The sequence below is a fragment of the Cherax quadricarinatus genome, chromosome 6 (assembly GCF_038502225.1).
Source record: "Cherax quadricarinatus isolate ZL_2023a chromosome 6, ASM3850222v1, whole genome shotgun sequence".
Classification (NCBI taxonomy): domain Eukaryota; kingdom Metazoa; phylum Arthropoda; class Malacostraca; order Decapoda; family Parastacidae; genus Cherax; species Cherax quadricarinatus.
In genome coordinates this window covers 12,213,797-12,229,157 of record NC_091297.1, presented here as the reverse complement: position 1 = coordinate 12,229,157, position 15,361 = coordinate 12,213,797, and the positions used below count along the sequence as shown (strand labels likewise).

Genomic DNA, 15,361 nt, shown 5'->3' with positions numbered 1-15,361 from the left:
TTTTCATTCATAACACTGGCAATCATCTCATTCTTATCATCTTTACTACATCCACTCATATTCAAACACCCCAATTTTATAAAGTTTGCCTTCTTACTTTTAATAATTTATACAGGAGAAGGGGTTACTAGCCCATTGCTCATGACATTTTAGTCGCCTCTTATAACACACATGCATCAATTTTTAAAATTAACAGCAATTGTGAATTTAAATGTACAGTAGACCATTACAGTACACGGATTTATTTGCCACATTGTGGTTATTGCACTATTGAAAGATTGCAGCACAATTTTAACCCTTTGACTGTCGTGGCCGTATATATACGTCTTACGAGGTACCGTGTTTGACGTATATATACTCATAAATTCTAGCGGCTTCAAATCAAGCAGGAGAAAGCTGGTAGGCCCACATGTGAGAGAATGGGTCTGTGTGGTCAGTGTGCACCATATAAAAAAAAATCCTGGAGCACGCAGTGCATAATGAGAAAAAAAAAACTGACCGTTTTTTTTTAATTAAAATGCCGACTTTGTGGTCTATTTTCGTATAGTATTTATGGTTGTATTCTCGTTTTCTTGGTCTCATTTGATAGAATGGAAAACTTATTATAGAAATAGAGGTGATTTTGATTGATTTTACTATAAAAAGAACCTAGAAATGGAGCTCAAAGTAGGGGAAATGTTTGATTTTTGCCAATGTTCAAAAGTAAACAAGTGATGCCATTGTCCAATAAATGTCCAACTAGCCATTCTAATATGCAGTCATGAATGGGTTGATGTTATTTATACAATTATTACAATATTGCAGTAGTCTGCATAATAGTAAGTCTTCTATTTTTTGTTTGAATAAAAATTCAAAATAGAAAGCAAGAGTAATATCAGAGGGGCCTGGAGACATGACTGATGAGCAAAGAAAATGTTATTTTAGAGCCAGGAATGTCTGCATTGTTCATTCTGGACCTTATTTTGAAATTGTCATATTTTTTAGTTTTCGTGAAATTGGCCAAATTGCAAATTTCTGACCACATTATTAGGTAGTTGAAATCGGTAAATGGGCAGTTTCTTGTACTCAATCGATAGAAAAAATGGAGTTCTAAAGAAATAGCTATGAGTTTGGGCGACTGGAACAATGGAATTAGCCGAAAATAGGGCTCAAAGTGGGCGAAATCGCCGATTTGTAAACAGAGCCGAGGTTGCTAACTTCGCGAGAGCATAATTCCGTCAGTTTTCCATCAAATTTCGTTTTTTTGGTGTCATTACAATCGGGAAATGATTCTCTATCATTTCATAAGAAAAAATATTTTTTTTTTTTTTTTAAATTTTGCGACACCAGGAGACACCTCAGGATTGGGGGTTGCGACAGTCAAAGGGTTAAACAACACTTCGTAATATTAACTTTACACAGTTCCGTTCACAGGCGTGGAAAAAATTTCCCCAGCTCTAGCTTTGTTATGAATCAGCGGGGAAGACCTCCCTCCATTCCCTGCCAACCCTGACACTCCCGCCAGCACCATCCCAGCCTTCGTGAATACGTGTTCAGTTCCATTCTGTCTTAGGAGCTAGCTGTGTTTGTGAATTGTGTTTTGATCTTTTAATTACCATTTCTTGTATCTGCCAAGCAATCATGGCACCCAGTAGGCATGCCAGTGTTGCTGAAAGTGGCAAGAGAAGGTATAAGCGTTAAAGTCTTAGAGGTAATGAAGAAAATAGAAATATTAGACAAGAGACAGCCTGTGGCCATAATGAAGCATCGTAAAATTAAAAAGAATGAAGTAAATATATGAGTTTGTGTGATGAATGGCTTACTGACTAAATGACTTGGCTAATTTATTGACTGACTGACTTGACTTGACTGATTTACTGACCGACTTAAAGTTAGACTTTTTTACTGAAGAGGACCCTGAAATGGTGTCTAGAGCAGCTGATACCTTACTGTCAGTTGTATAATGTACTGCGGGGTAAAACAGAATCAGAAATCGATTACAGAATTTATGCACACTCCAGTACAGCCATCGACTTCAGTACCAGAACCTCTACCATCCACCTCAGCCCAGTAGGGCCACAGCATAACTTTCTACAATCATCCACAAACACCAACACCCACAATTTAAGGTAATAAATACTATTATTTCTGTTGCATTTGTAGTCTTAAGCAGTAAAAACAACATAATACATCACAACAATGAACTACAATTACATATTCACTTTTATTTTTGTAAGAGCTGGAGGTCTAAAAAAAGTTGTCTGGCTTTTTGGGGGCATGCAGGAACGTAACCCTATTTTCCCACAAGTTCTTCAGTTTATCTAACACAGATTTACCTAACACGGCATTTTCAGGAACATAACTACCATGTAATATAACGGTCAACTGGACAGTGCTGGGTAAATGAAAAAAGCTGTTTATATTTTATACTGTATTAATAAATTTCAAATTGTATTATGGTTAATTTATACTTATCTATTTATATAATTTATTTTATCTGAAGAGATAGCAATAAAATGCAAAGTATGAGAAAAGATAACACTTATTGTATCAGTAAGGAGTTATTTTTTTTATAATATAGTAAATAAAAAGCTACTATGATTCTCTTTCTACTTCTTGATAGCTCGTGCTCCGAAGATCGTGCTGCCGACCCTCACGTTGGTGCTCCCAACAAGAATCTGAAAAATTGTACATGATAGTTAGAAAAAACTGTATTTTCATCCATTCATCTTTCATTTATCACATATTTAGAGAGAGAAAATGCCTTTCAGACAAAATTTTATATATGTATACTCAATGGTTTTGCCTCTTATCTACAGTAATTCTTCTTTGAAAATATACAACTTAAGGCATTAAATTTTGACACGTACAGTGGAACCTCGGTACTCGAACAGCTACATACTCAAACAATTCGGTATTCAAACGTTTGTTCAGGAAACGAATCGCTCGGTAGTTGGCCATTTGCTCAGCACTCGACCGAACAAACACAACCTGCCAGAACTTTGCTGCAAACCATTTCATATTTCTTCAAATTTTTTTTTATATTATTTATATAAATGAGTCACCATGGGGCCTAAGAGGGTCAGTGATAACAGCCAACCCAAAAGAAAATTGGTTGGGAAAAAATATGTTCTGTACTCGAACAGATCAGCACTTGAACAGCCTTCTGGAACCAATTAAGTTCGAGTGCCAAGGTTCCACTGTATAATAACTATCTCTTAAATAACACTGGCCTGGAAAATGAACAAGGTAACATTATGAAGGGATTCAGGGAATCAATTAGCTGTTCTAAAAGTAGGAATTACAGTGCCTGCACTCTGAAAGATGAATGCAGATGAAGTGGCTTGGAGGGTTATTTGAACCGTGATGCCTGCACACCTCTGGCAAGACAGCTATTGAATGAATGATGGTGAATGTGTTTTCTTCCTTTGGGTTACCCTGCCTGGGTGGGGTGATAACTGATTTAATAAAAAGATATTCACAGGTACTTACTGCATGCTCGAAGTCATTTGACATGCCCATTGATAATTCTACATCTTTAGGTTCTAAACAATGGCTTTCACACACTGAAGCTCTACATTTCAGCAACTTCTGAAATATATATGTACATACTTTATCAATAAGGATGTCATTTCATTGTCAATACATAATTAACATTATGGTAAATGTAGAATGAAAGTTCAGTGAATCCTCTATTTCATCTTTCACTGTCCAGACACCCAAAATTAATATTGGTCTGTACTCATCTAATTGTAGTTGCAGTGGATGATTCATAGTTCCTGGCCCTGCCTCTTCACTGGTCACTACTAGGTCCACTCTCTCCCTACTCTTTCTTTTTTTAAATAATTTTTCTTCTGAAATGGTAGAGAATCTTTTTCTGAATTTAATGAAACCAAACATATGAAATTTGATGAAAAACTTATGGGATGACAAAAGCACAAAGTTATGTCGGTGACTTTGCTCACTTTGAGTCCTATAATAAGTCAATTCCACTGCTCCATTCGACTAAATTTTTAGCTACTTTGCTAGTATTCCTTCAATTCTATCACCTGAACATAAGAAATTGCCCATTAAACTGTTTCAACTACACTATAAAATGCACAGAAATTGGTAATTTGGCCAATTTCACATAAAATAAAAAATAATACCAGTTTAAAAATGTTCAAAATAAACAATGTAGACATTCTTGGCAGTAAAACAGTAAGTTCTCTGTTCATCAGTCACATACCCATTTGCCTTACATTTTGAATACAGTAGGGCCCCGCTTTATGGAGTTTTGCCTTATGGTGTTCCGTTAATATGGACATTTCAAATTATGACCAAAACTCTCTATACAGCTCCCCACCTGACTTTCTAATACAGTCACCGTGCCCCACCCAGTTTGTTTACATTCCCCATGAGCACAACTCTCCATTATCTGGAAACTTTCCAAAATTTCAAGTGTTTTAAAGTTATGTATTTCATATTTTATATATACATACTCTGACCCTAGGTAGTAGGTTGGTAGACAGCAACCGCCCAGGGAGGTACTACCGTCCTGCCAAGTGAGTGTAAAACGAAAGCCTGTAATTGTTTTACATGATGGTAGGATTGCTGGTGTCCTTTTTTCTGTCTCATGAACATGCAAGATTTCAGGTACGTCTTGCTACTTCTACTTACACTTAGGTCACACTACACATACATGTACAAGCATATATATACACATCCCTCTGGGTTTTCTTCTACTGTATTTTCTTTCTAGTTCTTATTCTTGTTTATTTCCCCTTATCTCCATGGGGAAGTGGAACAGAATTCTTCCTCCGTAAGCCATGCGTGTTGTAAGAGGCGACTAAAATGCCGGGAGCAAGGGGCTAGTAACCTCTTTTCCTGTATATATTACTAAATGTAAAAGGAGAAACTTTCGTTTTCCTTTTGGGCCACCCCGCCTCGGTGGGATACAGCCGGTGTGTTGAAAGAAAGAAAGAACATACTCTGATAATTATACTTATGTGTACCTGTACCTAAGTAAACTTATGCACTATGCTGGGGTGCAGGTACAAGTTATTAGTCTTGACGATGCCATATTAATAATGATAATAATGACTGCTAATAAACTTAATAATAATAGTAATAATAATAATAATAATACAATGGAACCTCTACTTGCAAGCGCATCCATGTGCGAGTTTTTCCAAATACGAGCAGTCGATGGATCAATTTTTGCTTCCATACGCAAGCAAAATTTCCATAAGCAAACAGACCTCAAGACAGGTGCCTTGAAGCTGGTGAGGGGCTCTTGCTCTTGATCTAGGGAATTGTATCTCATTTGTTTGTTGGACTATCTTATTGAAACTTGGGTAATGTATGATGGAAAGATGCTTAACATAATAATAATAATAATAATCATATGTATAATAATATGTATAATAATAGTATAATAATACAATAATAATAGTATAATACATATAATAATAATACATATATCATAATAATGTACTACGTAATAATAATTATAATAACAGGCGACTTCAAAAGGCCGTCACTAGATAGCAGTGTTTACCACAACAAAGAGGGAGTGGTTGTGGCTGCCTCCACCTGTTACATAATGACATTTTATGCATTCTGGAGTATATATCAGGTTTCTATGTTATTTATATTGTTTGTTATGTCATATTAGATGAACTCTGATAGATAAATAAGCCGTAAAGTTGATATTAGCGAAATTATTGAAGTACAGAATTCCAATGGAACGGATTAATTGCATTTCAATTAATTTAAAAGAGGAAAATTGACTCTGCAAATGAGCAAATCCAGTTATGAGCAAGGTCGTGGAATGGATTAAACTCGCAAGTAGAGGTTCCACTGTAATATCTTTATTTCTACAAGTACATGTACATGGTATACAGGCTTAGCTGACGTCAATGACATACTACTACGTATATAGAAAGCCCCTTGTTATGCAGAGCATTTCGGGCAAATTAGGTCCTTCTCCCAGGATGTGACCCACACCAGTCGACTAACTCCTAGGTACCCATTTTACTGATGGGTGAACATAGACAATCGGTGTAAAGAAACACACCCAATGTTTCTACCCATGCTGGGAATCGAACGCAGACCCTCACCATGTGAAATGAGAGCTTTAATGATCAGGCCACGGGACACTTACACTTAATATTGACAAAACCTTCTACATTCAGTTTGGGAACAGAACAGATGTTGCCCCGCTGAACATAATGACTGACAACACTCTTATTGCTAAACATAATGAGGGCAAATTCCTGGGCCTGCAACTTGACAGCAACCTGAAATTCAATACCCATATCCAACAAAAAATAAAAAGTATCCAAAACAGTTGGGATCCTCTCCAAGATACGTTACTACGTACCGCAATCAGCCCTACTCACATTATACTATCCATTTATCTATCCCTATGCTATCTGAGCTTGGGGATAAACAGCAGCAACTCACCTAAAGCCAATAATAACCTAACAGAAAGCTGCAGTAAGAATCATCATGCAATCCAATGGAAGACAACACACACCCCCACTCTTCAAAGACCTAAACCTACTCACCGTACAGAACATTCACATCTACTACTGTCCAACCTACATTTACAGAACCATAAATTTAATATTAACCCTGAACTAAAACACTTTCTTGACAGTTGTGACAGAACCCACAGGCAGAACACCAAGCACAAAAATTTCTATGACATTTCCCATGTCTAGCTAAACCTCTACAAAAATTCAATGTACATAAAAGAACCTAAAATCAGGAACTCCCTGCCTGAAAACTCTAGAACCGCAGACTCAACCACCATTTTCAAAACTACCATTAACAAACATCTCATCTCCCTAACACACCCCATCATCAGCTAACCAAATGAAAACCACCTAATTCTCTTTTTGTATCATGAACACATCCAAAACAATATAGTCTTACTGTCGTTATCTGTAATTCCCCCCTAATTTACACTTACACCCACTCAAATGACTGTAAACATAAAATTCCTAATACGTACACTGGTACCTTGAGTTTCGTACTTAATCCGTTCCAGGAGCTAGTATTAAAGTCGAAACATACTAAAGTCGAAGCAATATTTCCCATATGAAATAATGTGAATCCAATTAATCCGTTCCTGCTGTCAGGAGGCATGACAAAACAGTACTCAATATGATGCAACCTCATTTATTTATCTATCACAATTCATCTAATATGACATAATAAACAATATAACCATAATGTAGAAATGAACTGGTGTATATACACCATTTACATACCTTGCAGAAGATAGGCAGAGCAGCTTATGCTGTCAGGAGCTTATTTCATTTTGTCCTTTTTCTATCACTTAACCCTTTCAGGGTCTGTGCCGTAGATCTATGGCTTTATGTTGAGGGTTCAAACCATAGATCTACGCCATGAGCTCAGCTCACTCTGATAAGCTGTGAGCAGTAAATTTGGGCCTAGATATGAGAGAATACATCTATGTGGTATGTGTGCACCACATAAAACAAATCCTGCAGCACACAGTGCATAATGAGAGAAAAAAACCGAGACCCTAATTTTTTATTAAAACAGCAACTTTGCAGTGCTTTTTGTATGTTTTTTATAGTTGTATTTGTGATTTCTTGGTCTCATTTGATAGAATGGAAGATATATTACAGAAACAGAGATGATTTTGATTGGGTTTAGTACTGAAAATGGCTTGTAACCGAGCTCAAAGTAGCAGAAATGTTAATTTTTTGCCAATGTTCAAGAGTAAACAAATGACCTCACACGTCTAATACACACCTGCTGGTGGGTCTAATATACATTCATAAATGTGCTGATATTATTTATAGAATTATTACAATATTGCATGACAGTAAATCTTATATTTTTTGGCTTGAATAAAAATTCATTATGTGAATTAAAAATCAAAATGGAATTCATTTGTAAAGCCTGAAAACATAACTAATGAGCAGAGGAAATGTTAGTTTAGTGCCAGGAATGCCTGCATTGTTTATTCTGGACTCAATTTTGAAACTGGAATATTTTGAACTTTGCACTAAATTGGCCAAATTACCAATTTCCATTCACTTTATTTTGTAGTGGAAACAGTTGAGTTGGTGATTTCTTGTGCTCAGTTGATAGAATAGAAGTAATACTAGTGAAATAGCTAAGAATTTGGTCGACTGGAATAGGGTAATTGGTCTAAAATGGGAGTCAAAGTCGGCAAAATCGCCAATGTGTAAATATCGCTGGCACGTCAAAATTCACGAGCATAATTTTGTCAATTTTCCATCAAATTTCGTACTTTTTGTTTTATTACCTTCAGAAAAAGATTCCCTACCATTCATGAGAAAAAATAACAAAATTATTTTTTGAAAATTCTTGGACACTGGTGCACACTTTGAAATTTGGCCTCTGGACCCTGAAAGAGCTAATCGCTTAATTGCTACACTCTTAATGCTACACTTTGTCAAAATTATATAATAAACATGCTATGTAACATATAAACATACAAATTAACATAAATATAAGATGTTTTTCCAGTCAGCTTGACAGAGTGAACATAAACCATTTGTGTCCGGACTGCTAACAACAACAGCTGGTTTGTTTACAAAACTCAGTGAACCTTCTACACTCTCATGAACTCATCTTGTTTACTCACCTCTCACTCTACATTAAGACTACAAATATTTTAAGGTAAGTAATGAATGTACTGTACGTATATGCATTTTATTGCTCTAGGGCACTTTAAAAGCCTAGTATGTATATAGAAAGCTGCTTGTTATGCACAGTATTTCAAGAAAATTAGGTCAGTGTCTCAGGATAGCACCCACACTAGTCGGCTAACACCCAGGTACCCATTTACCGATGGGCAAATATTGACAACAGGTGTAAAGAAACATGCCTAATGTTTCTACCCTGGCTGGAAATTGAATATTTACCAAAAATCATATATGGCTAACCCAAGCCAGGTACATACTAGAAACAAGCCACGTTGACTTTTTGGGTTATCCTAGGTTCTCTACACGTATGCTGCTATGTGTAATAATCTATATAGAGAAAATAACTTTTTTTTTGTTTCAGGTTTATGGTGCAGTACGAGTTTTTATCACAGTTAGCCCCGTGGTACACTCTGTTTTCTCTAATATAAGCCCCCAAGACAGGGATAGGAGAATGGTATTTGTATACCATATCCTCTTCATACCTCCGTCGAACTGCTCGGTGTTATGCCAAATATTATTTATTCTGGAGTATTTAACATGTTCTGTATTATTTATATTGTTTATTATGTCATATTAGATCAATTGTGATAGGCAAATAAGCTGTAGTGTTGATATTAGCGTAATAATAAAGCATATTCTCCTGCATCATGAGACTGAGCTCATGACAACCGACAGTGGCTTCAAAGCCACCTTATCTTTAATGGATAATGTACTGTGTCGGTGCTTTACATAATGAGAAACATTTCTTTTATTCATTGGAACCATGGCTAGGGCTAAAAGTAAACAGGTTATAACAATAAATGGAGAAAAAGAAATTGGAATGACTTATGCAGCAAGTAGCGCCACCAAACAGTACCAGCAGGTTGGTGTGGCGACCCTGGAAATTTGAGATTATGCTAGCCAAAATTAGTGCTGAATAACTGAAGGAACCGAATAACTGATTGCTGGATTTGTGAAGGTGGGGAGGTTGAGGGTGGGGATGTTGAGGGTGGGGGATGTTGAGGGTGGGGGATGTTGAGGGTGGGGGATGTTGAGGGTGGGGGATGTTGAGGGTGGGGGATGTTGAGGGTGGGGGATGTTGAGGGTGGGGGATGTTGAGGGTGGGGGATGTTGAGGGTGGGGGATGTTGAGGGTGGGGATGTTGAGGGTGGGGATGTTGAGGGTGGGGGATGTTGAGGGTGGGGATGTTGAGGGTGAAGGATGTCGAGGGTGGGGATGTTGAGGGTGGGAGATGTTCAGGGTGGGGAAGTTCAGGGTGGGGGATGTTGAGGGTGGGGATGTTGATGGTGGGGGATGTTGATGGTGGGGGATGTTGAGGGTGGGGAGGTTGAGGGTGGGGAGGATGAGGGTGGGGAGGTTGAGGGTGGGGGATTTTGAGGGTGGGGAGGTTGAGGGTGGGGGATTTTGAGGGTGGGGATGTTGAGGGTGAGGATGTTGAAGGTGGGGATGTTGAGGGTGGGGGATGTTGAGGGTGGGGGATGTTGAGGGTGATGTTGAGGGTGGGGGATGTTGAGGGTGGGGGATGTTGAGGGTGGAGGATGTTGAGGGTGGAGGATGTTGAGGGTGGGGGATGTTGAGGGTGGGGATGTTGAGGGTGGGGATGTTGAGGGTGGGGGATGTTGAGGGTGGGGGATGTTGAGGGTGGGGGATGTTGAGGGTGGGGGATGTTGAGGGTGGGGGATGTTGAGGGTGGGGGATGATGAGGGTGGGGGATGATGAGGGTGGGGGATGATGAGGGTGGGGGATGAGGGTGGGGGATGAGTGTGGGGGATGTTGAGGGTGGGGGATGTTGAGGGTGGGGGATGTTGAGGGTGGGGGATGTTGAGGGTGGGGGATGAGGGTGGGGATGCTGAGGGTGGGGGATGTTGAGGGTGGGGGATGTTGAGGGTGGGGATGAGGGTGGGGGATGTTGAGGGTGGGGGATGTTGAGGGTGGAGGATGTTGAGGGTGGCGGATGTTGAGGGTGGAGGATGTTGAGGGTGGAGGATGTTGAGGGTGGGGGATGTTGAGGGTGGGGGATGTTGAAGGTGGGAGATGTTGAGGGTGGGAGATGTTGAGGGTGGGGGATGCTGAGGGTGGGGATGTTGAGGGTGGGGATGTTGAGGGTGGGGATGCTGAGGGTGGGGATGTTGAGGGTGGGGGAGGTTGAGGGTGGGGAGGTTGAGGGTGGGGAGGTTGAGGGTGGGGGATGTTGAGGGTGGGGGATGTTGAGGGTGGGGGATGTTGAGGGTGGGGGATGTTGAGGGTGGGGATGTTGAGGGTGGGGATGTTGAGGGTGGGGATGTTGAGGGTGAAGGATGTTGTGGGTGAAGGATGTTGAGGGTGAAGGATGTTGAGGGTGGAGATGTTGAGGGTGGGGATGTTGAGGGTGGGGGATGTTGAGGGTGGGGATGTTGAGGGTGGGGATGCTGAGGGTGGGGGATACTGAGGGTGGGGGGATGTTTAGGGTGGGGATGTGCTGAGGGTGGGGATGTTGAGGGTGGGGGATGTTGAGGGTGGGGAGGTTGAGGGTGAGGGTGTTGAGGGTGGGGGGTGTTGAGGGTGGGGGGTGTTGAGGGTGGGGGGTGTTGAGGGTGGGGATGTTGAGGGTGGGGATGTTGAGGGTGGGGATGCTGAGGGTGGGGATGTTGAGGGTGGGGGATGTTGAGGGTGGGGGATGTTGAGGGTGGGGGATGTTGAGGGTGGGGATGTTGAGGGTGGGGATGTTGAGGGTGGGGATGTTGAGGGTGGGGGATGTTGAGGGTGGGGGATGTTGAGGGTGGGGGATGTTGAGGGTGGAGGATGTTGAGGGTGGAGGATGTTGAGGGTGGGGGATGTTGAGGGTGGGGGATGTTGAAGGTGGGAGATGTTGAAGGTGGGAGATGTTGAGGGTGGGGGAGGTTGAGGGTGGGGATGTTGAGGGTGGGGATGTTGAGGGTGGGGGAGGTTGAGGGTGGGGGAGGTTGAGGGTGGGGAGGTTGAGGGTGGGGAGGTTGAGGGTGGGGTGGTTGCGGGTGGGGATGTTGAGGGTGGGGATGTTGAGGGTGGGCGATGTTGAGGGTGGAGGATGAGGGTGGGGGATTGTGAGGGTGGGGGATGTTGAGGGTGGGGATGTTGAGGGTGGGGATGTTGAGGGTGGGGATGTTGAGGGTGAAGGATGTTGAGGGTGAAGGATGTTGAGGGTGAAGGATGTTGAGGGTGAAGGATGTTGAGGGTGGGAGATGTTGAGGGTGGGAAAGTTGAGGGTCGGGATGTTGATGGTGGGGATGTTGAGGGTGGGGATGTTGATGGTGGGGATGTTGAGGGTGGGGATGTTGAGGGTGGGGAGGTTGAGGGTGGGGGAGGTTGAGGGTGGGGGATGTTGAGGGTGGGGGATGTTGAGGGTGGAGATGTTGAGGGTGAGGATGTTGAGGGTGAGGATGTTGAGGGTGGGGATGTTGAGGGTGGGGGATGTTGAGGGTGGGGATGTTGAGGGTGATGTTGAGGGTGGGGATGTTGAGGGTGGGGATGTTGAGGGTGGGGAGGTTGAGGGTGGGGGGTGTTGAGGGTGGGGGGTGTTGAGGGTGGGGGGTGTTGAGGGTGGGGATGTTGAGGGTGGGGATGTTGAGGGTGGGGATGTTGAGGGTGGGGATGTTGAGGGTGGGGATGTTGAGGGTGGGGGATGTTGAGGGTGGGGATGTTGAGGGTGGGGATGTTGAGGGTGGGGATGTTGAGGGTGTGGGTTGTTGAGGGTGTGGGATGTTGAGGGTGGGGATGTTGAGGGTGGGGATGTTGAGGGTGGAGATGTTGAGGGTGGAGATGTTGAGGGTGGAGATGTTGAGGGTAGAGGGTGTTGAGGGTGGGGATGTTGAGGGTGGGGGATGTTGAGGGTGGGGATGTTGAGGGTGGGGATGTTGAGGGTGGGGATGTTGAGGGTGAGGATGTTGAGGGTGGGGGATGTTGAGGGGGGGGAGGTTGAGGTTGGGTATGTTGAGGGTGGAGATGTTGAGGGTGGGGATGTTGAGGATGGGGGAGGTTGAGGATGGGGGATGAGGGTGGAGGATGTTGAGGGTGGGGATGTTGAGGGTGGGGGAGGTTGAGGGTGGGGGATGTTGAGGATGGGGGATGTTGAGGGTGGAGGATGTTGAGGGTGGAGGATATTGAGGGTGGGGGAGGTTGAGGGTGGGGGAGGTTGAGGGTGGGGGAGGTTGAGGCTGCAACATATGTCAGTGGCCCTGTAAACCTCCAACAAAAACATTGTTTTGTTTAATCACTGAACATAACTGATACAGCTTTAGTATCTACATATCGTAGATGTACTAAGCTGGTATTGCCTGGCTAAGTCCATGGAAATCATCATCTTTTTCTTCTCAGCACTGTCCTTTGTGCTTATTTTCTTAGGACTCATGGTTAGAAAAAAGAAATTTGGCCAAATGACTGTAAAAAAAAATGCAAGCAAGCATGAGAGAACTGCTCCCACAGTGATGTAAACATGTGCACTGCTTAGCGGATGTTTTGGCATCAGCTGTGCCAACTAGCAGCAGCATTCTGAATTATTACGTACATATTATGTATAATTATTATTATTATTATTATTATTATTATTATTATTATTAATTTAGGGAACTGGAGCACAGATCCAATTCCCTAGATCAAGAGCCCTTCACCAGCCTCAAGGTTCCTTGATGCTGGTGAGGGGCTCATGATCTAGGGAATTGGATCTGTGCTCTAGTTACCTAAATTAATAATAATAATAATAATAATAATAATAATAATATTACTAATAATTATTATTAAAATAATAAAGAACGCTGCTAACTCAGTGCACTGTTTACCTCGCTGTGGGAGCAGTTCTCTCATCCTTTGCTTACATTTCTGACAAGTCATTTGGCCAAATTTCGTTTTTCTAAGCATGGGTCCTAAGAAAGTAAGTGTAAAGGACAGTACGGAGAAGAAAAAGAGGATGATTTCCATGGAATTAAAGCATGAAATCATAGATAAACAGACGAGGTGTCCAGGTTTTGGGTTGAAGGGGAAGCAGAGGGAGCTGGCTCGTAACTCAAATGTTGGCACGTAACTCAAAGCAAAAAATCGACCCAGGGACGGCTCGTATCTCAAAAAACTCGTATGTTGGGACACTCGTAAGTCAAGGTTCCACTGTATTTACATATTTACAAGGATCTTAAAAATAACAGGAAGAAACCTTTAACTATAATCCCTGAATGTTCAATTTTACTGTAAGCTCTTACCTGAAAGTCTGGGTTAGGACCTTCGGAGAGGTCATGATCAAATGCTCCAATGGTCATAAGACCAACTAAATCTAGATGAGCACAGTTCTGCAAAACATGACCCACCAGCTCATTCACATGATCTGCATCAACTCCACTTTTGTCTATAATATAAAAAAAAATACAAAAATCATAAAACACTTAGAGAAATAAAACCATTACAGCAATTATATTTAAGAAAACACAAATTTGTATACCTATGGTGAACTCTGAAGGAGGGGTGGGGATACTGCAGTTTAGAGAGGCATCTAAGCTGTAATGCTGGCATGCCTCAGGCAATACAGTGATGGAGTGAGTCTCATGAAAGTGTTTCTTCTGCTTCGGGTCGCACTACCTTGGTGGGAAATGGCCGGTCTTAAAAAAAATTTAGTACAAAAACTACAAAACTTGAAAAAAGAATTTTGTACACTCTTATGAAAAACTTGAGTAATGAAAATAAATAAGAGAATGAGGATTTATTACTGACAGAACATATTTATGGAGAAGTGCTAAATTTGTATGGATCATATAGTGCCTGGGGAATGGGAGGTAGTTTGTTCCATGGAAGGAGAGGGTAACTCCAACTGAAGGGAAGAGAATGAGAAGACAAGGAACATCACTGAGAGAAGGCAGTGTAACATGTGTCATTCATTATAATGCAAAATCATTAACTTAGCAAATGAACTATTACTTATATTTCAAGCAATATCCACTCCAAAAGTAAAAAAGTTCATTCAGGTGAAAGTATTGACTTACTTTGTTCATCACTTGTGTTAACTTGAACATATATCTTTAACTTCTTGTTTCCAAGGTACTTCTCAACACCACTATTGACAGCTGTGGCCAGTTTAATGCTGTCAATGGTTTCAATGCAGAACAGATTGGGCACTTCAATAACCTGTTAATGATGTATATGGTTTACAATCTACATACTGTATTTCCAAGTTCAGCACTGACTGTGTTGTTGAGTGTAGCTAGATCTGCATTTGACATGATAAAAGTTGTCATCTGCAAACAGAATTTGTATAAATTCCTGTGAAACATAAGGAAGGCTCTTGATGTAAACGAGAAATAGCAGAGGACCCAGAACACTGCCCTGTGGAACTGCTATATTGACTGATCGGACTGCTGAAGTACAGTTATTAATGATCAAGCGTTGCTGTCTGTTGGTAGGGTAAGATTTCATGTATGTGTGAGTGTGATGTCACTGGGGGTTACAGGCCTGTAAGGCACAGAAATATATTTTCATTTTATTTCAAAACATTCTCAACTTGGTCAGTTTTAATAAACATTATCACTAAGATATTTCTTACAAGTATTTATAAATAAGATTGAGCAGTATCATGCACACACTTTTTTTTCTTACCTTTTTTATCTTGTTGGTTTGAAGGTGACCAATCATATGCCATTTAATATCAGGACACAATGTTAATATCTGAGGACAAAAAAAAATATATACAGTAC

The 15,361-nt window shown here is 41.3% G+C and overlaps 1 protein-coding gene across 2 annotated transcripts in view; it reads right to left on the bottom strand.

Moving 5' to 3' along the window:
* Nucleotides 1–2,395: 2,395 nt before the first annotated feature.
* The window catches only part of LOC128692195 (pyridoxal phosphate homeostasis protein), a 48,726-nt gene continuing 35,760 nt past the window's right edge, over nt 2,396–15,361 (bottom strand). The window contains exons 3-7 of one of the 2 annotated variants that reach the window (XM_070080344.1): nt 15,264–15,332; nt 14,654–14,795; nt 13,880–14,022; nt 3,472–3,567; nt 2,396–2,657 (exon numbers count right to left, since the gene is read on the bottom strand). In XM_070080344.1, the coding sequence (XP_069936445.1) occupies nt 2,589–2,657; nt 3,472–3,567; nt 13,880–14,022; nt 14,654–14,795; nt 15,264–15,332 (519 nt within the window). In that variant the 3' untranslated portion in view covers nt 2,396–2,588. Of the gene's footprint in view, nt 2,658–3,471; nt 3,571–13,879; nt 14,023–14,653; nt 14,796–15,263; nt 15,333–15,361 lie in introns of both variants that reach the window. The other variant, XM_070080338.1, reaches the window with a different exon arrangement.